This window comes from Lissotriton helveticus, chromosome 9, assembly GCF_964261635.1.
Source record: "Lissotriton helveticus chromosome 9, aLisHel1.1, whole genome shotgun sequence".
NCBI lineage: Eukaryota > Metazoa > Chordata > Amphibia > Caudata > Salamandridae > Lissotriton > Lissotriton helveticus.
Genome location: NC_136070.1, coordinates 68,434,475 through 68,462,233, shown reverse-complemented (window position 1 = coordinate 68,462,233; position 27,759 = coordinate 68,434,475). Strand labels below are relative to the sequence as shown.

Genomic DNA, 27,759 nt, shown 5'->3' with positions numbered 1-27,759 from the left:
ATGCCTCCTCAAAAACTAAGGTGGCACTAAAATCGTGAAGAATAAACAAAATGACCTATCACCTTGGTACTGTAATAAAATCCTTATTGAAATAATGCTGTGGCATGCTTAGGCTTACGTCAATGGCCTTTCAATCCCTCACCATAGTCTTTAGTCTAATCTCCATAGTGCAGATTAGAAGCCAGACTATGATCATGCTTTTTTTAAAGAAGCAAGGGTGAAAAACAATTATTACGTTAAGTCTTCATATTCCTCCTCAGTTTTATGTAAGGAGATATCACTATCGATCACAGGACCTCAGCTTAAAAGATGTACATGAGCAACCCGGTTCTTAAAGTTCTTGATTTCATAAAGTATTTATAAAGTTTTAATATGTCAATAATAAAGAAGTAGCAAATTCTTACAAAATAATACTGTGCAGTAGACATGTATAACAGTATATTTTATTTGATGATAATAGAAGTTTAAGTACAGCATTCGTAAACGCAACTGTAAATCTAAGCATTACTTCTCCAGAGAAGGAGTATAGCAAATGAGGTCATGGGAGGAAGTCGGGGGGGGGGGAAGTGTAGAAGTATGGGTCTAGGTACCTTGGAATAGCATATTTTTTATAACTAAATGTCACAGAAAGAAAAAACACTTTCTGTATATGAGAATGAGTACCCGTGACAGAGGATTCTTCACAGTAGTGGTGCAGAGGACTTCTGCCTGATTCAGCAACATTAATCCGTTAAATCAAGAGGCTCCTTCACAAGCATTACCACTAGGCAGCTACCATGCTAGGTTACCAAGTTAAATCAACACATTTTCGAAATCTAAATACATTCTTGTTTATTAGGATTCTATGTGAAAGTTTTTAAAAGAAAAAACAAGGAACAATAGATGGTCACATAGAAGAAATTGCACCTTTCCAAGAATGTAATTCAACTTCAAACCTTCATACTAAATACCAATCTACAACAGCAGGAATCCTTCAAACACAAATTCATACTAATATGCAGTTCTGTGTAAATATGTCCATGTCATACTTTAAGTACAAAAATAATAGTATGTTTATAAATGCAACTTCACTCCCTCGTACACATACAAACTGCATTTAAATGAATAACACGGGGGCACAAGTGTGTGTGACTCATGAATCTGGAACACTGACTGAGCACCTTTTACAGGTTATCGTGATTCAATCTGGACCAGGAAGAACACTGAAAAGCCTTTACATAAGTCTTCTAAAATAAGAAACTGGCTTCAATCTATTGGGCAGCTGGCAGGTGTTCACGCAATAGAAAAACATTAGATATGGCACTGACATATTTGACACAAGTTTCTGCAGAGTCTCTGGGATTTAATGAGTGTCAAAGATGAAATAACAAGTTTCCTTTGCAGGTTTGTGGTGTTTTTATGTGGACAGGGTGGGAAGCATTACAAGAGAGGTGCCTGGGTTGTAGCAGATCTGGACATAATCCCAGTGGTGTTAATTCAGCACTTTGAATGCTGCACTCTCCAAATCTTTGCTTAAATGGCATAAAAACCATATTGCAGGAAATTGCCCAGACCTGCACACCGACACCAAATGTATCATACAAAATAACTACAACACCTTCATAAAGACAGTGGCTATTCCATAGATATTTATCTAATATTCTTAATAGAAACCCTGAGCTCCATGAACCTTTCCACTCTTTAGTTGCCCTGACCCCATCATTCATGCATTAACTGACTCTACACTCAAATTGCAATTGACTCCTACCAAGCGCCTGTGTAGTTTGTGAAGGGTGGAATGGACTTGTGTTTCAGCAATTTGTTCTTGAACCTCCCAAAAGGCAGGAAAGGCTAAAAGGAAAACACTTACCTCAGAAAAAGTTCTAGTTTCAATAAAGGTCTTCTACATTATAACAAGGAAACATTGTACTGAATTAATGTAAATGATATATCTGCAACACAGTTTTCTGCTATTAAAGGGCACCACCAGACTGACCAAGATGGCTCATTTAAATCCGTGCTGCAACACTGTAGGCCAAACTGCCAAAACTAACTTTCAACCTTACCCTCTCAAACTGATACTGATTTGTCACACTATGTGTATACTGCAATACCCTATGCAGTGTGTCTTTTCCTTAGCTTACATCTGATACATGCCCCAATTGGCTCTGTCCCACCTCTGTAAATACTATATCTCCTTACCGTCCATTCTGTAACTACACCTTTACTGTAATATACTTGCTAGCTCTCCTGTAATTATACTGCTGGGGATTTTACACGCTTTCCTTCCTCTCCTCCAGAGTGCTGAAGTAACTCCATGTACAGCATTTCCTGCCAAGATTTTTTACAACTCCTACCTTTGTACTTTGAAGACGTGACACTTAGATGGAGATACAGCAGTGCAAATGAAGAGTTTCACAAATTACTTACTAGTTACTACTACACAACAACTTTTTTTCTGATATGTAACACTAATTGATCTTTGTAAAGCACTTTAAACACCCCAAGGAATTTCTTGTGGAAAGAAAGGACACTTGTCCTACAACTACAGGGCCTAAGTACAGCAACTGCAGAAGAGCCAGGGCTTAAAATGTTTTTGAAAAGGAAGGAAGTCAGTAATACAACAAAGGGAAAGTGGATCATTATGCCAAAGCATCTGAGCCAGCACTTAAAAGGTTCGTCCACTACTGTCTCCTAAAGTGGAAAGTCGCCAAAAGACCCATTCAAGGAGAAGATCGCTGGCTCATCTGGGAGTACAAGTGGTGAGCCTGATTTCAGGAATTTCATCACAATGAGATTTAGGTGCCATACACTGTATTTTAAAAGACCCATGCCAGACTGAGAAGCCAGTGAAGTTTCAATAAGAGAAGAAAGATGTGGCTGAATCTGATTGCCCCAGTTTTGGCTTAAGCATTCTGGATAACCTGCACATGGGCCATCGAATGTAAGGAAATGCCTTAAGACTGGGCCAATCCCCTAGCCGAAGCAACATTTACCCTACTCAGTCATATAAGGCGAGATTAACAGAGCTGATTAAAATGGACCCAAGTAGCCCAAGGAAAATTAAGTGATCTGAACAAAGTTGAAGCACAGCAATACATCTGAAGACAAAATTTCTAACTACTCTTATAGAAGAGGGGCAATACCTTAATTTAGATAATCAAAAAATAGTTGTCGAGAGGTTGGCTTTTCTGCCAGCTACCAGAATATAATTTCATCATAGTTTACTTTGATACATAGGGAGCCAATCCACACCCTGACTCCACACATGGAAAGCTTAATCAAAGGCTGATAAATTGAATGAATTCCCAATTACAGAGTCACAACAATTGTTTCACAACCTGCATTTTTGACACTTGTAACAAATAAAGCAATGGGTTCACACCTGTGGATTACCCACCATCATCCCTGGGAATGATAACATTCGATGAATAATGTTTTAAACAAGGTATAATAAAAAACAGAAACAAGGTGTGATCTACTAAGGTCTAACAGTGTTATTTTGAAACTGTGGGAACACAAAACAAATGTATTAAAAAAACTAAACACACACACGCAGATCTCAACAGCTGTTTTAGTTCAGCTAACACGTGTTCACCCAGGCGTTGATGCAATATAAAAATTTTGTGCAAAAGCATGTCTTTATGAAGTGAAACAATTGTGGAGATGAGAACTAGTTTATCATGGCTGCAACACACAGGCAGAAACCCACATGTATTTTTCTAACTAAAACAAATGTATGTATTCCCTGTTATAGTTCTATGTCATATGGGGTTGTACAACTAATTGCTGCCCCATATTTACCCTCTTTGCTTTCTAACTTCCATTTTGCCATGAAGGTGGCATAAGTTCTCCAACCTAAAAATTGGCAGTGCTCTCGTAGCATTCCGTTGTTTAACAAAAGGAAAAAAACAATTATTATATAGAAATAGGTATGCGGTTTGTGAATTACCCTCCCTACTCAGTGGCAAGCACCCCTCCTCCCCCGAAGCTACACCTTCTGTCCCTACTTCATAGTCGACACTTAAGATGTCAATATATGTCGATGTCAACCATACCTGCGAGGAATGCCATCTTCATGCGGTGGTATTATCACAACCTTCACTGTCACAGATGTCCTCAACAAGTCAATCATCTGTTCATGACTCAGTGTTGCCACAGCAACTTTACAGATCTCAACCAGTCGACTGCCTTGTCTTAAGCCAGCCTGCCAGGCATAGCCGTAAGGTTCAACATCGGCTACGATCCCTTCATAGTTCACGTGGAAACCAAGCTGCCCTAGACCATTCCTCCTCAGCGTCATATCAATAGTCTCACAGCCCTTTGTCACAACCTGAAAAACAAAAAGGCTACAATCATATCTTGTATGCATATTTGGAGGTAATACAGAGGATGACAGTGGAAATATTTAAGATGCAATAGAAAAATTTATTTTTTACATAAAACTGTCATACTATGCATAAATGTGCTCAGCTTGGGAGTTTCACACTGCTACTAGGCATTCTGTTTGCCCTGTGATTTATCCCACAACTAATCATAAAATTAGAGTATACAAAAAGCATGCTTGCAACTCAGGACAATTGGACTAAGCATGTGCCAATTATTCAGACTGATCGCAGATGCGTGGTTACCCGAATTGATCCACGAATAAACTTAGCTTTCAATGAGAAAAAGTAGAATGAGCATTAAAAATATTACTTGTCAACATACTGCCAGTTACTAAATTACAACTAATGATTAGTGGCCAATGTGCTGGGATTTGGAAACTGTAGAAGTGTATTCTAACCTCAGCCACACAATTGACTGAACATTGGGCGATTCTCGCAGAATCACTTAATATCCCGGTGTCTAAAATGGAAAATGTAGTGTAACGTAATGTCATTGTGCTGTTCACATGTGTAAAAGTAACTCTCCAACTGATACACTTCAATCTTGTATTGCCTTCTAACACCCCTCTATTAATGTGAAGGACTCCATTGCTTAGGTTTAAGCTAACATACATGAAAACAAACTGTTAGCAAGACGGGAAGCGGGTTATTCAGCTTTGATAGCCAACATGTAGCGACAAGGAAACATTTCATTATTAGCCAAAGGTGACTAGCCTAACAATACACAGCATGAACAATAATGCACCCCCTCTCACAAGGACAGATGTGAGAGAGAAACGGATAACCAAATCCTACTGGCATCAAATTGACTACCACTGCAGGAAAATGTGGACCATACAGCTCACTTTTCCAACCACAACCTAGTCTGCTATCACTGGCCTGTCTTCTGGGAGGTTTTCGATTTAACCATTCTAATCTAGTACCTTGCACTGTTTTAAACGTGAGGACACAAGTTTCACTTAATACACACATTAAACATCTTTGTACAAGTAAGGGCCAAAGGTAAAGATTTTCTGCTGGTAAAAATGTAAGTAAACAGTATCGACATGTAGACTTTTGTAGTTTACACTTACTTCAGTAAATATGACGATAAAATATAGTATGTTTGGGAGGTTTGAGATTAAAATGCTGAAGTGACTTGCAATCCAGTTCAGTATTTATATAAAAAGTCCATGACACACATTTCAGTTATATATTTATCACGGGTTGAGGACTATTATTGCAGAATGCGGGTACTATAAAATAAAATTCTAATACATACATGAGAAAGAATTTTGATATAATCTATGGGAAGCAGGGAATGCAGCATTCTACCCACACTTGGCACGTTAGAATGCTATACATAAAGGCTTTGCCATGAAATATTAAATAAATAACTTCTGGCAGTCGTTGAAGAGGCTAGGACCATTTTGGATTCAGGAGGATCAGTGGCAGTGATCCTCCTGGACCTTAGTACAGCTTTTGACACCGTTAACCACCAGGTGTTGCTCCAACGACTGTCAGAGGCTGGCCTAACTGGAATGGCCTTAAAGTGGCTCGGTTCGTTTTTGCATCAACGCACCTATCAAGTGTGGGAAGGAAATGCACAATCCGCCTCCATCCCCCTTCAGTGTGGTGTGCCTCAGGGCTCCTCCCTGAGCCCCACACTGTTTAATATCTATATGGCCCCATTGGAGGAGGTGGTAGCCCCTCTGGGTATTAAAATTATTAGCTATGCTGATGATACCCAGTTGGTAGTAGCCCTCTCCCAATTGGTGGATTGCTCAGATGTGTTGCACTCTTGTCTGTCCAGGGTGCACACATGGATGGGCAATTCAGCATTAAAATTGAACGGCTCTAAGACAGAGCTGATGCTGTTGGGACAAACGGGACCTTCCTTGCCGATAGGCAGTTGGCCGAGTTGCCTGGGTGATCCACCTAGCCCAAAAAAGGAGATCAAAAGCCTGGGCGTGTGGCTTGAACAAGATCTGTCTTTCAAGACCCACGCAAAGAAAACAGCAGGAGTCTGTTTTGCACTGCTCAGATCAGCTCGCAAGATTTTACCTCTCCTCCCCCCAATGTCCAGGAAACTCCTCATCCAGGGGCTAATTGTCTCTAGGTTGGACTACGGTAATGCGCTCTTTTTGGGCGCACCGGAAGCCACGCTTAATAAATTACAACGAGCGCAGAATGCAGCAGCTAGGCTGCTGATGAATATCCCTAGAAGACAGTCTGCAAAACCGGCTCTGAAAGCATTGCATTGGCTTCCGATAAGGGAGAGGATAACATTTAAATCTCTCTGTATGGCACATAAAATCCTGCATGGGAAGGGTCCTCCCATTCTGGGTAATATGGTGATGCCCTACAAAGCGACTAGAGCTTTACGCTCTGACCACAAAGCTTTGCTACAAGTGCCGAGAGTGAAAAGAGCCAGTACGTGGGGTAGAAGATTTTCGGTGAACGTTGCCAAGTGTTGGAATGAGCTTCCCTTGAACGTACGGACAGAATCAGGTATCCTCCAGTTCCGAAAATTGCTTAAAACCCACTTATTTCCTGCATGATGTATCTCATTATAGGCCCCTGTTTTCTTTTTCTCCTTCTGCTTTCTCTGTGCCATTTTCTTCTTTTGTGCCATTTCCCTGAGTCATGAACGAGCGCCGGGATGCCTAAGGGTAACTGTGCGCTATACAAGATTCCAAAATAAATAAATAAATAAAATAGCTGCAGGTGGTTGCAATGGCGAATATACTGAGGTTTCACTCAAGAGGAGGGCTCTTTGTTTAACAAAGTCACCTATTCGAGTTTAGACAAAGCTTGGAAATGATTTGCTGAGGCGAAGCTCTCTCGAATAAAGAGGTGGTGATTAATCAGAGCTAGAAAAAAATAAGAGGCTACACAAGAGTACTAATAATAAAAAAACGAGTGACCTTTGATATTGGTGTACTCCTATGTATTTTAAATTCTCATGAGATAGACTGCTTAATTGTCCAATAATGATCAGTCCTGAAGAAGGGCGGAAAAAACCTACCAATAGGGCTAAATGAGGCATCAACCCTAACACGACCTTGAAGCCCTATACCTGATTGGATGGGGCATGCCTACTGAATTGTGAAAGAGAACAATGTCGAGTTGTGTTTTATAAAAGGAAATGGATTGTGCTCTTTTGATAGGAAATATTTTTTTTTAATGAGATTACTATAATTGATGTATTTTTCCTTTTAACATATCAAATAAACTAAGACCTTTTTCAAAGTAGGTTTCAATGTGTGTGTAGTAAGCAGCACATGGTAAAGCACATGAAACAGGAGTTTGTTTTTAGGTACCTCGAAATTCAATAATGTACAGTCCTCTTAAACTAAATTCCTCTTATAACAGAGTTCAGCAAAGTACTACACATATCAGAAGTGCAATACACAGTAAGTGGAATATTTGCTCAAGATTACAAAAACAACATCAAGTAACTCAGGTATTTGCTTATTTTTCTAAAGTAAGGGAAAAATACAAACCTCCAGTCTTTTGATGATATCCTTAATATCTTCAGTGTTGTTGTTGAAGCTCCGGACGAAGACAGACTCACCACGCTCATAAAATATCTTGATGGTGGTATCACTAACAGTCCACCCAATCACATCACGGGTTGAGCAGTTAAACACCACAGTCTTTGTATCCTGCTCTATAAGAGCCACAATTTCATAAGAAATACCCAAGAGGCACTCCATTTCTAAAGCACTGATGTAGTCCTCCACATGAACATTCCACATAACCGCGCCACAACTTAAGAGTTCCGCTCCTGGATAAGGCTTTGTCTTCTCTTTCTTTTTTGATGCCAATGAGATGAAAGGAAACTTGCCTGAAGGGTCAATAGCAGTGCTGGTAACATTCTTCTCTGCCAGGTCCTTCAAGTATTCCTGCCGGGTCCTTGTGGCCATGGCCCTAAACTTCTCAGATTTATGAGCAGCGTTCTCTGCATTAATGACTTTGGCAAGAAGGAAGTCCCGGAACACAGAGGATTTTGGGAAAGTGACTCCGTTTGGAATGGGTGGACCGAAGGAAGGTACATCTCTTGATCTCGTCACAGCAACACTAGAACATAGACACAAGATATTTAGCAGGTAAAAGAACACTTCATTTTTTAATCTATTATAATACCAAAGCTTCATCATGATTATATATGTATTTAAAGGTCATTTTATAGCACAAACAACTCACCACAGGACAACAGACTTATAGTAACATTACAAATGTCTTTTGTAACCAACTGCTAGCGCCACGTACTCTTTGCTTCATCTGTGGATCAAAGCAGGCCTATACTTGCCATACAGGTAATGTCAGGGCTGGCTTAGGCCAGACGCACCACACATTATAACATCTATTGTCAATGCATGACAGGCCAGTGGTCGCAACTTTCTGGTTTTTGAGGGTCCAAGTAAAGAAGTGTCTGGAATACTTCTTCATTACCCAGGAAAGTAGCATACCTCTAATCCCATTATCTCATAGCCCCCAAATCCTAGCTCTTATTCAAAAGGTGTTTACATAAGTGGTAGTCAGAATATAAAACTTGCACTACAACCCGCACAATCAGCTAACCCAGACTAAAATTTCCTCCCAATGTGCTCAACCAAGGAGGCACAGCCACACCTTGCCAGTCAACAAGAAGAAAAGCTCAATCTTGGGTATAGATTTTGTGAGCACAACCAGAGAACAATTCAATAATCCATTGAGTATCCCAGATGTCAAATTCTTTACTCTGTTCTTCTGAGACCATTTTGAAAACATTCAGTGCATAGTTGCACCACAGAAACATAGTTCTTTCCAACTTCTTAATTAAAATTAACTTGTGTTTCATCCGCACAACCACCATAACTTTCTCAAGGCCAGAAGGAATATTAGAGTAACATAGGCATATTTCCTACACCATAATTGAAACGTACGTCCTTTTCAAAAGACTATCAATATCTTGAGCTATCAGCCATAGTGTCGGCCGAAAACCCTAAGCTCCTATATTACGGTCTCTCTCAGGACCTCACACACCAGCATCTACGCCGGTGTGCGAGGTCTTGAGAGGGACTGTAACACAGGAGCTTATCGAAAAGCGACTGAGTGGAGGAAACCCTCCTCTCTTAAAAGTCATTCCAAAAGTCTTACTGTACTTTGCTCCCACTCTTTCTTGAAATAAATTGAGCACAAAGAGGTGCCTGCAGAGGTGAGGGCGGAGGACAGGCCAGAGACTAGCTGAAGATGGAGCAGAAGAGGAGAGTAAAAGGCAGGATGGTATGGTAACTCTGCTCCCCTAGGTGCATTCAGCAGCAATGCACTTCAAACCCCCCCCAAAAAATATGATATTTCAAAACTTACTTCAACACTTCATCTCTAGCAGACTGCATCCTCGCCTCCTAATGTATCACTTCTTGATTGCTCTTCTTTCCTCCGATCTGTTAAGGTCTCCACATAAGCACTATACATACACACCATTTAGTTTACAGCAACTACAGAAATGGCAAACAGTATAGCATTGTTGAGGGGTTCTGCCCAAAAACAGAACTATGCCCAGGATTATAGGACCTTGGTGTATAGGGACGGAGTCATCCTACTACCTTAGTACCCATGAGCCCAGGACGGACTAGCTATAGTGTCTCACTTGCTCTCCTACTCACTCACAGAGAAACAAAGGATTAGACACCCCAGAACACAACACTCCCAGACCTCCCAGGAATCTCGGTAACAAGAGACACTCCCTTTCGCTCGCACTCTTGTACTTGTCCACAATAAGATCTGACAGAGACACAAAACAGTTTAAAATATTTATTTTAACCCACAGTTGTGAAAAAAAAAATATTTATTTTAACTAACCTGCCCTAACATGCATTATATGTTCAACAAGCAGGAAAATGCATAGTACAAATACTGTCAGCATAGCAGCTAGTCCATAAATGGAGAAGTGTGGCTCAGGGGTTAGAGGCAGCAGACCCGGAAGCTGAGATCGGTCCTGGACCAGGGTTCAATTCCCCGCCTCAGCGGGTCTTGGGCTAAAAATTCCACAGACTTGATAATTCTCACCCCGGTGCCTCCTCGACTCACGGGTTCACACTCTGCGACTCTGGGCAATAGCTTGCTTAGTCTCCACAACGGCCCCTCGCGGCGGGATGCCTGACTTTCACCTTGTGGATACCCTGCTATCTCACAGGGGAATACCAGGAAGGGTTCCCTAAGCAAGCGCCGGGAAACCCACTGCGGGTAGCTGTGCGCTATATAAGCTCAACTACATTTACATTTACATTTACATAAATCATGAAGGGAGTTGTAATCATAGAAAGAAAATAGACTAGCCTAACCTCCCTCCCAATGCTAAGAAGTATTATTATTATATATTAGAAGATCTCTGGGCTTTGTCAGCAGACCCCATACCTTAGCCTATAGACGGTAGATCTACATAATAGGTGCGGTCTCACTCTTTGCCCTGGAAAGGTCCCTCTCGAAGTGTGTGTCACCTATTCATGCACCACACTAAAAACAAAAGTATGCTGTCAAAACAACAGCTGCATGGGTATATTATGTCTAAGGGCTACGGCCTGGCTAGAAAAAAACAACAAGGGGCATTGTTGTTCGACCTTGCTCTCAATGTTCAGTCAAAATCCCAGGAACCTGCAGAGAGTGAACCCAGCAATGGGTTCTCATGTGAAAACAGCCATAGGAATTATTGCAAAAATAAAGTAGTGTAGTAACGTGCGCAAAGCAGCAGGCAAGCTGCTGCGTGCTCACGCTAGCTTAGAGAAAACGACAATGTCCTCATGGGAACGGGACACCCTCCCCTTGGACAGGTCGCTTGCACTGGGCTAAAACAAAAATCAGAGGCAAAGTGTCTCAGTGGTATCCAAAGTAGAATATTTGTGGGCCACAAAACATTTTTTTCTCAAATTTAAAAACAGCCAACTGCCCAAAAACATCCTTTCACAGCGAATCTTCAGAGCCAATAATGTTGCGGGAAATGCCATAAACTCCAATATGTTGTCTGAACCTTCCATAGTAAAATGGTATGCAAGCCAACAAAGCACATATGATCCTGATACCCAGAGGCCGTTGGGAGCATATCCTGGCAACTTGTGTTAACTTTAATGAAACTCCGATCCAAGAGAAGCTGCGCGCAAGCACAGGTACTCAAGTCTGCAGTTGGTACAAGTAGAGGATAACACACCAAGAGCCTACCCATGGAACATTCCTGGGCATGGCAATTCAACGCACCCATTAACAGTTCGTAATCCAGGGCAGAGTGTGCGGTATTGGGGAGGCAGACATCCAGGGCCCATTGAAAAGGGCATAGGAGGCAGCTGCACTCAGGTGAAGTAGGCATAACAGGATGTCAGCTAATAGTCTATGTCAAGAGCTTTCAATGGCATTGCACCAAAAAGCCGGTGCATCAGATTACGGTACAAATGCAACTGGACCGGGTTTGCCAGTTCCACAGATAGAGCAGCCATTGCAGAGCAGCAGTAGAGGTACAAGAATGCCACAAATCAGCAGGAGCAATAGGGGAAACCCTCCGAAGGTGCTGGAAAAAATAGAATGGATAAAAGCTGGTATTACTCCAAAACAAAAAAAAATCTGAAAAGAGGTGACCAGGCCGGATCCCACAACTTTAAAAAAGTGGCAAGGCCCTCAGTTTCAGATGCATTAAATATTTAATGAATTAATTCTCTAAAACGGAGTGGGAGATTCATGTTTAGCAGTGACTGAATCTCACTTGTGGTTCTTGCCACCTGCAATTCGAAGGTCTCTCGAGCCGATGTGAGCCACTTCTTTTTGAAACAATAGCGCTTTGAGGCTGCTTAGCTTATTGAAATCTGTTTTCAGAAGTCAGAATGGAAGCCAAAGCAAACTATCTACAATCCCATGCGATTGTGTAAACAGGACATTACTGCAAAATGCAACACGTTGTGAAACCATTACTATATGAAATGAAATGAAGATTTATAAAGCGCGATGGTTACCCTGAGGCGTCCTAGCGCTACAGAGACTGCAAGCTGGATGCAAGGAACTTTAGTCAGGGTAGGAGAATAGTAAAGTTTTAACTGTTTGCGGAAACGGAGTAGATTAGATTCTGAACGTAAGATTAGGATCTAATCTACTCCGTTTCTGGGATACATACGGGATGCCTTCCCGAAAGCCACAGCAGTCGTGGTTATTTTAAAAAGGTTAACTTCCATTAGAAAGCAAAGTCAGTGCGGGAATAATGGCTGGGGTCCCTTTTTAAAAACAGGCCAGATTCGGGGCAGAATCGTTGCAGGCACCGCGAAATTTCACTTGTTTGCAGACTAGGGAGTGTCCCACTGTCGAATTACAATCCTCCCCTGTAAGGAAAACCTCCTTATCTGCACGCGGATATCGAAAGGTGAAAGGCAACAGCAATAATTCATGAATATAGCTACTGCTGAGGGGCTCATATCGACCAACTGTATAGTGTTTCATGCAGGCCGTGAACTGAAAGGGTGAGATTGGCAGTGAAATAACCCCATGTATTAACCACACAGCTGAATCAGTGGAAATGGTAACCCTTCTAGTTACTCAAAATGTAACAATGTGTTTGTCGAGTCTTTCAAGGGCATCCATTTCTGTTTATCTGTCAATTTAAATGGCAAAAACAGTGCAGAAGCATTCAAATACTTCCATGATACTTTTCCACGTTTGGAGAGTTTTCCAAGGTCCAACCCAATTGCATTACAGAACGTAACGGATTTTGACCATGGTACAAAACACACACTTCATTTTGAACAATGTCAAATACTGATAAAATATTACCTAAAGTATATGTACGTGAAGACAGTGTACTAATTCTTTTATCGACCACTGCAAGAACTTTTACTAAATTATTTTGGTCAATTTGGCGCAGGCGTACCACAGCTTTCATCTGCGATAGTTTATAAAATTCATTTTGTGGTGCATAAACAAAAAAATTTGCGCGAGGGAACTTTGGACCTAAAAGAAAATTATCACACACTATGTCACTGCCCAACAGGGAAAGATGCTGTTTTACAGATGACCATGTTGAATGTTCCAACTTCCATTCACATAATTTACCTTCAGAATATGTGGTAACTGTGTGGGAATGTGGAAAATGGGGATCAGGTCTAGACTGTGTAAACCCTTATGTGGTATTCAAAATGCGCAATTGACATGCATTAGAGGGCTTTTGCCATCCCAAGGGGTCAATAATGAAAGAATTGCATGAGCCATTCTGAAACAGGACAGTTAAGTCCTCCATTGTGTAGTTCGTATGTGTTTGCCATGTGTCATAAGCAGCCAATAATTGAATGGAGGGAGTATTTTGATTTTTTCCCGTAGCTGAACCAAAACAAGAAGTCTGCACTACCCTTTCCTTTGAAAATATGAACTGACACTATATCAGACATATGCGAAGCAATGATTCAGTACCCTGCACTTGCTAATCCGTGGTACCCCAAATGGATTTTAAATCAATCGTGTCCTTCCAGTAATCATAACCTTTCACGGACAAATCAGTTATGAAAGACAAGTAGACGACTAATATAGTATGGGTCAGCATAACTGTTGTCCGGTTAGGTATCTTTAGTTTATAAAAATAGGACTCAGATTATAATATTATAACCTGTAAAATACATACATTTACTTTGTTGGGGCTTTGAGCTCCCCTGTTACTCAGTTGGGATATGTTCCCAGTGGGTATAATTAGAATATGGTCTCTGAGTATTAGTCTTGTGTAAAAAAATGATGGCCATAATGTTGGTAACAGAATAAATCTGCGTAATTTGCCAAATTCAAATATAAATCTTCAGTGCCAAAAGCAGTATAATATTTCAAATAGGAAAACAATGAATAAACAGCGTTAACATTCCAGTCAGAGTGTATTCTGGATAAAACCATATCACCTAAAGTTACGCGGAATACGTATGGAATGTTTAATAGCTCTGTTGGGCCATGGATATATAATGGCACTTTATCCCAAACAATGCCATCAACAATTGGGAATGCTGAAGTATTACCTAGGGCTTGATCTCGTTTCATTTTATGAGATGAAGTGTGAGGGGCCAGAACTCCGTTAAGCAAGTTCACGGCTGAGGGTTCAGGGAGGTAATGGCCATTAATCAACAGGAAAAACACAGTCACAAACCAAACCCAATCCACATTTAAAGGAACACCATCGTCAGCACCATCCAGACGTATGTCCAGGGCGGCAACAGGTAAGTCTTTTTAAACAAGGAGATGAACACTAATACGTGTAAGGGTTCTGCCACAGACTATGACAATGAAGATGTATCAGAAGAAAAGCTATTATGGTCCATATAGTAACCATTGGACCCCAGCTGAAACAACACGGTTTGTTCTTCACTGGAAGGTGAATGTATCATTCTTTCAGGAATGTCAATTATAATATTAACTGGTGGAGAAGAATACTCATTATCCGCAGTTGTAGATGTTGACGTCAAAACAGGCAACACATCAATTGAAGATTCCATCTCTCCCTCCATATGTTGGGGAGTTGTCGGGGAAAGGGAAGCCATTGGATTCAGTGAAACATCCCAGCGCGGAATGTTCTTGAGCCTACTATTCAGAATCAGCCATATGGTGTAGCTTGACATGTTCGATTGAAATGCATTGATTCTCCTTATGACCAGGCAGTGGAGGGATGATCGCAGTACGGGTGCCCTTCAAACCAAGGACTTTGACTGGTGCCCAGCATGACGGACCAAATTCTTTTTTGCTCTCCACCTTCTCTCAGACCGGATCTGCAACTTTACGAAGCCAGCCAGAAACCGGAATCAGCACCGCTGCATCCGTGGAAGAGGTCAAATGGGCTGTCGCTTGTGTATCACAAGCCTTTTGTAGATCTTGTAACACAGCACAATGGTTATCTACGTCAAACGTTGCAGCAGCCGCCACAACGTCTTGACCATCAAGGTGTGAACAAACATTTAATGCCAAAGAGCATTTCATAAAGGTCCGCCTACCCCCGAGATCTCCAATGGAGATTGTTAAGTGCACGTTGGCCACCATAAAGAGGAGTGAGCCAGCCCCGACCCAATAGTCTCGCTGTTAAAGATTGCTTTAAGTCACCGTTCAGCCACTCCACAACAGAAATGCCCTCAGGTTGATATGGAGACTAGAATTGCACCTGCAAACCCAAAGACTTCATCGCATCCCGGTAAGCCTTAGGGGCAATAGCAGGACCTTGGTCAGAATGGAAGGCGCCACAGGCAAATGTCCCTACAAAGACACACAAATCTTTAAAACAGTTTGAACGTCAGCACTAAGTTGTAACCAAACCCAAAGGAATCTAGTACATGAGTACACCAGAACCAAGATATACTTAAAAGCATTATCAGATGTTAAAGGACCGCAGTCATCAAGATAAATATAACCAAATGGTTGATTTGAAATGTACAGTTGAGTGTGGGGTGGACATGAAACAGTTGAAGGTTTAATCTGCTGTCAAATGCCACAGGAAAGAACATATTTACGTGCCTGTTGGTACAAACCACACCACCAAACACGTTGTTATAAAAGGTAAATAGTGGCGGTCAGTCCGGCATGTGCCGAAGCAATTCCCTCATGTGCAGCTATTATCAAAGAAACCCTGCGGTCCTCATTGGTAATCAGCCAATCCCCAATGGGTGGAATAGTTACAAATGGAAATTGATCAGATGACAAATTATATGTGTAACGTTAAGGGAAACCGTGGGGATACTCCATCCCCTCTTTCGTCGCAGCTATAGCCGCCAGAATATCCTCATCAATTTTAGTCATAGACCTAGTGACTGCTGCTACTGAACAAGTGGCTACTGCAGATTTGGCGGCCTCTTCAGCCAGCGAATTATCAACGGTGTGTGCTCCCACATGTTGATGGCCCAATATATGGATAACATATGTGAGTGGCAAACGTTCCTGAAGAGCAGCCACTCAGACCCAAAGCATTTAATGCTTTATTACAAGCTACCTTTAAAATCACGAAAATCATTTTGTGTCATGAAGAATAAATTACCATTGAAGGATTGTACACAGTAAAATGAATCGCACACCACAAGTGTAGGAACATCTGGATCAGCGAGTTCAAGAGCCAAAACAAAAGCACGTAGCTCCGCTAATTGAGCCGTACGATCTTCAAGAGATTTTGTGTGCACCAAGGAATTTTAGAAATTTCCATCAACAACTGTACCTGCAACAATTGTGCAGGCCGTAGAATAAGCATGTCTAGAACAAATGGCTGGTTGCGCAAACCCATTAGTGTAAATAATGCATTTGTACTGATCAAGATGAAGAAACGATCAAGGAAAAGGATGAACATGTTTATATTGTAAAAACTCTTGTGTTTGCAAAGAAGGGTCAAAGATAACGTTGACATCAGCCGACGTCAAAGAACTAACCCATTGTATCCATTGTGGATGCAAGGCTTTGGAATGAAGGACCAGGCCTGCGTGACTGCTTCTAAAGCAGGCACTGGCGAGACCATGAAAATGTTTTTCCCTGAGCCAAAGAGCATTCTTTCAGAATCACCATCAGGACTACTGGCAAAGTATTTTCTGTAGAAGAGAAACGCATCTCAGCTGGAGTATACAAATGTGATTCATGAGCAATGGGAACAGTGTCCCCTTCATTTAAAGTCACGTAAGTGAACCCTGATGCTCCTGAGTCGCAAGCAGATCAGACTGCAAAGGCCTAAGGACTGCTGTGTGTTCCAGAAGTCAACTAGAAGACAAAAAAGAAGGTTGTAGCAACGCGTATAGCGGCTTGATTCGCTGGGCATAATCAGGAATGTTAGTCCTGACAAAATTCAGAAAACCGAGGAAAGACTATTTTTTAAGGGTGAGGAAGGCTGCAATTGAGCAAATTTCTCCAGAAAGTGGGGGGCCAACCCCCTACCTTCCTTATTGAGTTCATAACCAAGGAAAAGCAATGCAAGAAAGGCAATGTGTGATTTCGAAAAATTAAATTTGTATCCTAACTTTGCAAAATGAGTGACAATGCGATCAACACGCATCAGATAAGAATTTATCTCATCAGTCAAATAAATGTCATCAACTTACGAAAAGGCATTAGGGTCAATCTCATGTAAAGTTGAAACAATGCGTGCCACAAAGACGCCTGGGCTATTAGTATATCCCAAAGGCAATATCACATATCTTTTTTGATTGCCTAACGCACTGTAAGAAGTCAAATAGCGGCTCTCAGGAGCCAAAGAGTGGCTGAAGAAGCTGTTGGAAATAACGAGTGTCAGTTGCTTTCGCATTTAGACGTTGGTGGAGTATCTGCCACACTATGGTAACCTCCGTCACGCTGTAGAGGAGGATTACCGTCCAACTCTTGTCGAGAAGCAGGGTTCTCACTATCTGCGGCATACTTTGAAATCAAAGCGGAAACTTTTTTCTTCTGAAATGGGGCACAATATTAAGGTGGATCCTCCTGCTTGACTTTTACATCTAAAAGGCGCTGCGGGTCACATCTTGCTTGGGCAGTCTCACCTTGTGTGCGATACCGACACCCTCCTCCGCCAAACTGTTGATCCGATGATTCCTAAAAGGAACAAGGAGAAGGAGGATCAGGAACCTGAAACCTCTTGAGTGTCTTAATTTTTGAGTGGTCACGCAAATCATATCTACGTTCAGAAGCATCACGTGGAGGCGAACCTGCAAGTGAAACAGGCTCCAAGCCTTTTTAGGAAAGACTGGATAACGTGCCAGCCAAATGGCAAGTCATCTCGATTCTGAGGAGATTTGCCCATCACCGAGTTAATCATGACGTTACTAATCACAAGTCCACCTCCATGTCCTTGTGGTGGAGGAGCAGCTCCAGCCGGAGTAGCTTGTAGGGCACGTGACAAACTGTATGACACGTCTATGAAGATGATCCAATTGTGTGCACAATATACGTAGCTCTACGACATTAACATTAATATTGTTGTACCCAGATGGTGTATTCTTGGAGTAGGATGTTGAACCGACTTCTCAAAGTTGAGATGAAGGCCAGTCACTGTAAAAGGGCTAGACAGTGTTGATAGTGGGTCCTCACACATTGAGAGGGGGGGTGGGGGGTGGACCCTTCAGAAGTCAAGTCATCGAGCTAGGTAAACAAAGAGTCCCTGGCACCGTAGAGCAGCTGCCACACATTTTGCAAACACTAGAGGAACAGACTTCAACCCGAAGGGAAGAACTTTGAACTGGTAATGCTTGGATCCTATTATGAAGCGTAGGAACTTCCTGTGACGTAGGCTAACTGGAACATGAAAATGTGCATCCTGCAGATCTATCGAACACATACAGTCCCCTAGCTGGAGATGAGGATATATTTGATGGAAGCGAAACTTTTCCCTCCGGATGGATTTGTTGAGAGTACGCAGATCTGAAATAGGCCTGAACTCTGCTTTTCGACCTTTCTTTTTCACCAGAAAATAACTTGAGCATACTCCTTGTCCTCGTTGAGAGACAGGAACTTCTTCTATGGCCGATTTCCTGTTGTAGATGGTGGCATGCGGCTTTTACTGGCACGATAGCCGGGGGTGGATGACAAAAACAGAGTACCCATTCTGCAACATATTTAACACCCATTGATCCTTTGTGATGTTGCGTCCCTCTTGCATGTGGTTGCCTATACTTTCCTCCACTGGAGTGGGAAACGGCGAGTGGGGGGACGTGAACGTTCATTGCTTTGAACGTGTTTTTGCTGAAGTATTGGATTGGCGTGGGGCCCCTCTCTCCCAGGGGAAGTGCGACGCCCCTGATGGTGGGTTCTGGGTTGATGTTGCTGCTGCTGATGCCTCTGCTATTGAGAGGTTTGAACCTTCTGATGGAATGGCCTGTGGTCGTATGGCATGTATCTGCGGCGGAATTCCTTTTTCTTTTCAAGGCCTACTGCTTTCAGGCTATCAAGCTCAGTTTTCATTCTGGCCATTTCATTGTCTGTGTGTGTGCCAAAGAGGGAACTCCTTGTGAAAGGGAGGTTTAGAATTTGTTGCTGCACTTTGGGCCTCAGTGCAGTGAGCCGAAGCCAAGATGAGCGTCTGGCACAAATCCCATGCGCATAAGAATGAGCAGATAGCATTGCTCCATCTGCTGTTGCGCTAATAATCTGGTTCGGTACTAAACCCCCTTCTTGTAATACTTCCTTAAAATCTCTGCGATCCTCTTTGGGAAGCTAGTCTTTAAATTTTTCCAAAGAATCCAACAGGGCCCTATCATAGCACACTAAGAGCTGAGACACTAGAAATCTTTAACATTTAAGCAGAGGTGCCACAAACTTTTCTTTCCCAACAGTACTGGGTTCTGCTTTCTTTATCCAGAGGCACCGTTGAGGAGGCCACTGCGTGCGTCTTTTTCCGCCACCGCGATTATCACAGAATCGCAAGGTGTATCTGCTCTAAGGAATAGTGGATACTGTTACGGAGGCCTGTGCTTTTTTTAAGATCCTTGCTGGGGCAGTCTTAAGTGTTGCTGGTGTGAGAAATACATCCATGACCGGCTGAAGGAGCACAGGTACCAAAGGCAGTAAAAGGCCTTGTCGCTGATCTTTGGTGCAAAGTTTAAATAATCACAGAGGATGAGGTTTGAGGGGTAGGCATGTCAATGTTCAATTTTGTAGCCCTCCTGGTAAGTACGCCATGAAAAGTACTAGCATCACCCACTGGGGAGACTCTCGAAGGTGGACTATCTGTTAAGGTAGGTGATTTGTCCCTTTTTGAATAATGAGTCGAGGACGAAGACCACGAAGGAGATCTGTGTCTTCTCCTATGACTACATGTGGAGGACCTCCTTCTCGTAGGTGAAGTCACTGTTCGAGCATGATCTCGACCCCTTGAAGAGATGGTGTAAGAGAGGTCTACTGTCTGCACCAACCAAGCCAGTGGAGACCTGTGCAAGGGGCTGGAGCAGTCCAGAGATTCTCGCACCTACCCTGTTGAAGATTTCTGCCAATGATGTAGTGGCAACATCCACCTGGGAGAATAGTGCACAGAGGGTGATATCTGCCCTCTTGTCTCCTGTGCGGGAGGCTCTGTTATCTGTGGTTGAGAACGCTCAGAAGATGGAGACACAGCTATACGGCATCGGTAGGAGAACCTCCGGCGATCACAAACTTGATGACCCCCCGTGTGTCCCTTTGACGTTGAACGATCAGACTGTCTTACTGATCGAGATCAATGAGTCGACGTCGACTAGGGAGACTGTCGTGATCGAGCGTTGTCACTGAAATGCCTGGGACGAGCATACAGCGCTGAGAAGACACTGATGTTGTCCGGAATCTCGACATCGGGAGAGATGTCGCCGACAGAGATTGGTGTTTTGACGCTGGCTTTGTCTTAGCCCTTGACGTCGATCGAGACCGTGCCGACATCGAGTGTTGCTTCGATGTCGGCCGTGAGATCATCGACGGAGAACGATGTCTCGACGTCATACGATTTGGCGAAGACGGTGAACGCCTTCCGGATCTTGACCATCGTCGAGGTGTCAGTGTGGGTGAAGGCCTCAACGTTGACCATCACTGGGTTGACGTCAACGGAGGAGTTTGTTTCGAAGTCGAAAGTCTGAGTCGACGCAAACGGATCATAAAGTGCTTGTTTCCACTCGCAGTCCAGCGGGTGGACGTTCAGGGACGGTACGTTGCACTCTCCAGAAGGTGGACAGGCCAGATGCCTAACATCTGTTCAGTATACGTACCACCGCACACGCACCAGACTGTTTACTGACTTAGTTGCCTTTCTGATGCAACTACCAGATGGCATGATGTTGATGGGTGGAGATTTAACCTAGTACTGGAAGTCAGGTGGCATTGCTGGTCTCACAGAACTTTGGAGACCTCCTGTAGTCTCTTGGGTGAATTCTTATCGGCAGTGGGATGTGAGGACCTATGGCGTGCACATAACCCTAATGAGCGACACTAAACCTTCCACTCTGGGGCACATGGAAGCTTATCCAGTCTAGATTACCTCCTCACACAGCGTGACCACATTCAGTTCTACACCGCGGTTCGCCACTTGGCTCGTGGTATCTCTTATCACTCACTAGTTTGGGCGAAATATTTCTTGGGCACAAAAAAGAAGTGGGGTTGGGGGGAAATCACACCCATAAATGTATGGCTTTTTTAATAACCTGTAATAAGATAGGGGTTGATAGCCAGTACAAACCACTACTTCATAGAAAATTTACCCTCGGTCCAATCGGCCCAAACCTTATGGTAGGCCTACAAAAACAGTGATCAGGGGTCAGGCTATCTCCAGTATTAACCAGGAGTGTCTTCTACAGATGCTGAATAGGCGCCAAGCCAGCTAAAGGGAAAAGAATATCAAGATGCTGTGGCTGGGGCTTTCCACCATGCCTCACAATACATACTCTATGATGCTAGAAATAAAGCTGGTAAGCTCTTAGCCTAGCTTGATAAACGTGAAGAAGCCAGCTGCTGGGTGCATGAGAGAAGGATGGATAGAGGCGAAACTGTGAGGAGCAGTGAACAAATAGCTGAAACTTTCACAGCTTACTATTCCCGCCTTTACTCCCCTGGGGTCACTACGACAACGGCAGAGGTCTTAAATGTGGAGGATGCGGAGGTTAAGATATTGATTAAATTATTAGCAAGATCGCTGGTAGAGTTGTTAATACACTAGACCATCCAGATCAGTTTAGTTTTATGCCCCACCGTGGCACAGTCGATATCCGCTGTTTCTATGGTGTGATGGGGCAAATAGCGAATTTGAACATACTAGTGCTGGTGCGATCACTTGATGCCAAAATGGCATTTGATAGGTTAAAGTGGCACAACATGTTTTAGTGCTGGAGAAGCTGGGTTTTGGCCCCAGGTTTCTCCAATGATATCAGCTCCTAAACGCAGTACTACTAGTCAAGGTCAAGGTGAATGGCAGCTGCTCAGGGGCGCTTGATTTATCCAGAGGCACCCAGAAAGGATACCCACTTTCACCCTTGATTTTCACCCTGGCATTCGAGCCCCTGGCGGCCTGGACTCTGCCAGACCCGCTGATGCAGGGCCTGCAATGCAACGGAAAGTAAAATATCCCTATATGTTGATGATATCCTCTCGTATGTAAGAGAGCCAGTGATGACCCTGATCGGCTGATGCAAATCATCCCCATCTTCGGTAGATATTCTGTCCATACAATCAATTGGTATAAATCCATTCTGTACCCTCCTAAGAAGCCCAGTGCCTACACTGTCCCAGGAGTTTGAGGAGAACATTGATTAGGCCCTCGTCAGCAGCAGATTGGACAAAAGCAAAGCCCTCTACGCAGGGACCACGGTCAAACTCCAGAAGAGACTCCAACACATACAGAACGCCTCTGCATGCCTCATCCTAGACATACCCTGCCACACCCACATCACTGCCCACCTGAAAGACCTGCACTGGCTCCCAGTCAACAAGAGGATTACCTTCAAGCTCGTCACCCATGCCCACAAAGCACTGCACAACGCCAGACCAGCATACCTCAACAAGCGTCTCACCTTCTACACCCCGAACTCCCAGCTTCGCTCCGCCGACCTCGCCATAGTCCCATGCATCCACAGGACCCCCCACCGGCAGCAGATCCTTCTCCTACCTTGCCGCCAAGACATGGAACACCCTCCCCACACAGCTGCGACACACCCAGGACCTGCTGACCTTCAGGAGACTTCCCAAGACCTGGCTGTTCGAGCAGTAGCTGTACTCCCACCCCGGCTCAGTGCCTTGAGATCGTCACGGGTGATTAGTGTGTTATAGAAATGAATGAATGATTGATGGATTAGAAAGGTTTCCAATATTCAGGGATATATATTATTTCAGATTCAGACCTTTTTTAACAACGTTAACTGACACCGGTGTTCCATAGACTGGGGCAAAACGCAAGTCATTGGATATCACTACACCTTTCCCTCCTGGGCAGGGCCCTGGCGCTTTTCAAAATGTCTTTACCCTGATTTCTTTATGTATCGTAAAACACTCCTTATAAGGTTCCGGGCTGTTACTTTAAGGCGATTGAAGGGGGAGTGCATATGCTGCTGTGGATGGGAGGGGTCGCCACATATAGCCCTGTCCAAACTTACTAGATGATGTTTCGATGGGGGGTGGGGAGGATAGCAGCGCCCAACATTAAAAATATTATTGGGCAACTCAATTCACAGTAATCAATGCGTGGGTGTTTCTCCCAATGTCGGAACTGGCGGTCCAAATGGACAGGGCAGTGATGGGGCGACTAGGCTACCTGAGAGCTCCATATTGTGGTAAGGTGCAAAACGAATGGCTGAACCCTACACAGCAGATAATAGAGATCTGGAGGAAGGCAACAGTCCTAGAGTGGAGAAATACTATCACCCAGATGATACCATTGTGGTAGGCTGCAATACTATACTCCCTACAGGATCAGCGGGTATTTGAAAAATCGGACATAATAGGAATCTCCAGGGTAGGAGACCTGTGCAAACGAGGGAAGATTATTCCGTGACCTGAGTTGCAAACAGAAATATCAAATGCTGCAGAAGTCCATTGCTATTTGCAGATATAACAAATACTGCAAGCAGTACTCCTGAAGGTGTACAATTACCCGAATCCTCGATTCTAAAGGACAGCCTTCTTACTGACTATATGCCCCAGCAGGCGAACGCACTCACCTATAAAAAACTGGTTAACGACATACCAGATGTACTGCAGCAGTTAAAAGGGAAATGGGAGAGTGATGTGGGTATTTTTGATGAAGGTGAATGGGAGGAGTTAATATTACCCTGTGCTTTTTGAACAGTCCACTGTGACTAATCACTCACCATGGGAGAGACATGCTCAGGGTCTCTGACCCAGTTGTGTTATTCGGTTCTCGTACAACAGGACATGCTGAAAAAACAGTTGAGCACAGCGTTTGTCATGTTTTATGCATTCCGCAACTTGTAGTAAAGATTAGACTGAGTACTAAAAAATAGACATTCAAGTAGTTTAATACATTTGCAGTGCCTGCCTTTTTAAGTTACTTACTCTTGACTCCAACACTAGGCACAACCACTGACAACCACTGACAACCACCTTTCCTCAGAGATGTCCTACACTGTCCAAGGCCACTGTATTTTGAGGTCTGCAGATAACCCCACACAAGACTTGCTGTAGAAAAGTTCCACTCGGAGGTTTTGGAGCAGATGTACGGAAAGATGTGAAGATTACAAATTCATTCAAATTCAATTACACATCAAACTGGCCCCCCGTATAATATTCCTGCATGAGCCATTTTCCCTCAGCATCAACAGTGGCAGAAAATACCCGTATTGTGAGTACTAGCATTAGGCAGTACAACCAGAATCGTGCAGCAATCACTTCCAGCACACAATAACAAATGGCAATCACTACCACCCAATCAATACAAGGCAGTAATCATGCCGGCCATCCATTGCTGCGCGGTAATCACCCCCGTTGACGCCCCACACAGCCTGTAGCGCTGTCGGACAGTGGGAGCCTGAAAAACAACCGCTTGAGAAGGGCCTGAACGTGGATGGAAGCAATACCTGGGCACAATCACCATGTAACAAACAAAGAACGGCACAAGATTCAACCAATGAGTTAGGGCATTTTATGGAGTTTGCAATGGGGTGGATGGTGCCACAGCCAGTTCTCGGGGGGCTGAACATCTCAGCACATAGGAATGGGCGACAGTGCATGATTCATATTGGTGGGAAGGTTAATATGAAAGCGGAAAGATTGCTGGGGCCACAGGCAGCTGCACATCACAGTGCATGGTCGCAATCATGTGGTGGTGGGGACACCTCAGACGTTAATGATTTACTCAATGGAAACGTAACTAATAGCACACAATATCTGATCGGAAATTAGACTACCACTCTCGCCAGGATGTCAAGTGATCACTGAGCCACTGAATTAGCCAGCCACATCAAGAGTGGGGGCCAGTACACAGTAAAAAGCATGTCTTGTATCAGAATACATTACAATACAAAACATTTGTCAATCATTTGAACAGTCGCACATCCTCAGCAATGTAAAAAAAAAAAGACAGCAAGAGGCAGGTTTACTGTTCTTTGAGGGAAGGCACCTCCCCCTCCAAGGATGTACAACAGAGCAAGGACGTCACAAGACCTCACACCACATTTACTAAATAGACATCCTTCTTCAGGCCATCAGGGCCTGTCCCTACCCAGTGGGACTGAGGATTTGAGAAGAACGCAGATACCTGTAGCAGGCTCCATCAGTGCCAGGGCTGTGGGCTCGCACGATGACAAACACGTGCTGGAAGTGAGACCGAATATTCTTTGGAGTGAACGGCTCTGCTCCGGGCTCCTGGAAAACTATAGTCACAATGTCATTTCCGATGTGGCGTTTCCTCAGGAGCTACAAAAAAAAAAAAAAACATTTAGGAGTTCTGCTCAACTGAGGGACACTAAAGCAAAGAATGCCTTTATTGAATTTGTATAATCAACTCAATTAGCTTCTGTTTTCATTGTAGAGTAATGTTTCTCCAAGGGACAGCAGAAGCAAAAAAGAGTGGTAAAAGTGTACTTCTTTAACAACATGCTTCAATATCATTTTTAAAGAAAGGCCAATACTCGAACAGCCAGGCCAGGACAGAGCCACATTTGAACTGGGTCAAACAAATATGGTAACCCAGACCATAATTTCATCAACCATGAAATAAATTCTACAACAGCTTACCAACTTAAAAGTTCATCAACAAATTCTAAGCAACCACGCCCCCGAAAAGTGGGAGGGTGGAAGCTTGAGAGGCGGGGAAGGCAGCGAGACCGATTACAGCATTTATACAGATTCCTGCCGTCCCTACTACCTGTCGGAGCCGGTTGTGAATGTTGGGAGGTTTATGAAAGCAGTAGGTTCTGTGAAAAGTTTGGGATACTCAAAACAAAAAAACACAAAGACATCTTCCTTAATATAACAATGTTGCAATGCAACTGAAAATGTAAGTGATTCAAGAATTCCTCTGTCTTGCTGAAATTCCAGCTAACAAATATAATTTACAGGATCTAAGTTCTGTATATAAATCAGTATTTAATTTAAAATATATATGTACATTCATGCAGAGACACTCAATGTGTTGAAGCAGCAAGTGCTCGCTTTACCTTTCATCTCAATAACTACCTGCTGGAGTTGTCGGACCCTTTCGGAAATGAGACATCTTACCGTAATGACCATAAAGTGAGTGTCACCTGTGTTTTGGGCTTTGCAGGGCTGGATTAAAACAGAACATAGTCTATCTAGCCTTATGGTCTAGAATTTACAGAGAACCCAGCATCTAGACAGATCCAGAACTGGTGGTCAGTACTGTTAGGGAAAAGAAATCAGCCTAGGGCCACAGTTGTTACGCATGTCACGAAAAGGTAACAGAGGAGTGGGGTAACCTAACACCTCAATAGTCATGTTTCAGAGCACTCAAGTACCTCAATTTCAGAACATTTGTTGAACTTTTTTCTTTCGCACCCTGGTCTTTGTGCTCCTGAATTTATATTATAATTAACAGGACTCTTGGTAAAGGCATAGTAGATTTTGAAACAAACGGTACTCCAACAGAAATACGGCACTTGGTCACCACCTTGACTGTCTGGACTCTGGCAAAGCCCACAAAGAGCTGATCATCCACTCTTCACGGTCATGTGCTGTTGATATGGTAAGACATTGCACACATAGAAACCAGTCTACACAGCCATTCTTCCCATTTGGTTGGGTGATGAGAAAGGAAGAAAGATACCACTTTCTACAGGAAGCATGGGATGGAGCAAAAAAAATGTAACCAGGTACAACACTAAGAAAGGTGTTTGGACTGAAGTCACTGGTTTTGCAATAGCCAGTTAAGAAGAAAGGCCAGTGGTTGCACTATTTCACAATGTGATAAAACCATAAATTTAGTTTAATTTTTAATAGTTTGCATACTTTTTCCTTCTCCTTAGTCGCCATATGCAAGCATTTAAAAGCGCAACTGTGACCCTTGGATGAGATGTTAGCACTTTCTTTCAAGAAGTCCTCAACGTCAAGTGTATGAGCTGCCTCTGTGAAAGAAGCCATCATTTAGTAGTACCAATCCTGTCTATGATCACACGATTTCCTTTGCCAATACAGCATACTTTTTTTAATTATGACCATTTACTAGACTATTAAGAACCAGGTATATGCTTTGTGCACATTACTGAACCTGAGGAGGTGGGTGAGTGAAGAAGTCGAAGGCCGATTTAGAGCCCTACCAAGGCATTTATACCCAAGCAACTCCAACAAACCTATTACAAATTAAAGTGAACTCTTGGTACACCTACTGACTCATGCTTATAAGGACAATGAACTTTATCTGACGGAAATAGCTACTAATCAAAGATCTTGAGTAGTAGGATCCTGAATATTTCTCTCTGCTGTCCTGCATTCACTAGACAAATGTGAGTTGCATCTGAATGAACAAACATTTAACTTTCCTGTTAGT

At 43.1% G+C, this 27,759-nt stretch overlaps 1 protein-coding gene across 3 annotated transcripts in view; it reads right to left on the bottom strand.

Moving 5' to 3' along the window:
* The window catches only part of SIPA1L1 (signal induced proliferation associated 1 like 1), a 681,304-nt gene that overhangs the window by 212,450 nt on the left and 441,095 nt on the right, over positions 1–27,759 (bottom strand). For all 3 annotated transcript variants that reach the window (XM_078659472.1, XM_078659473.1, XM_078659474.1), the window contains exons 9-11: positions 25,513–25,670; positions 7,853–8,429; positions 4,038–4,312 (exon numbers count right to left, since the gene is read on the bottom strand). In XM_078659472.1, the coding sequence (XP_078515598.1) occupies positions 4,038–4,312; positions 7,853–8,429; positions 25,513–25,670 (1,010 nt within the window). The remainder of the gene's footprint in view (positions 1–4,037; positions 4,313–7,852; positions 8,430–25,512; positions 25,671–27,759) is intronic.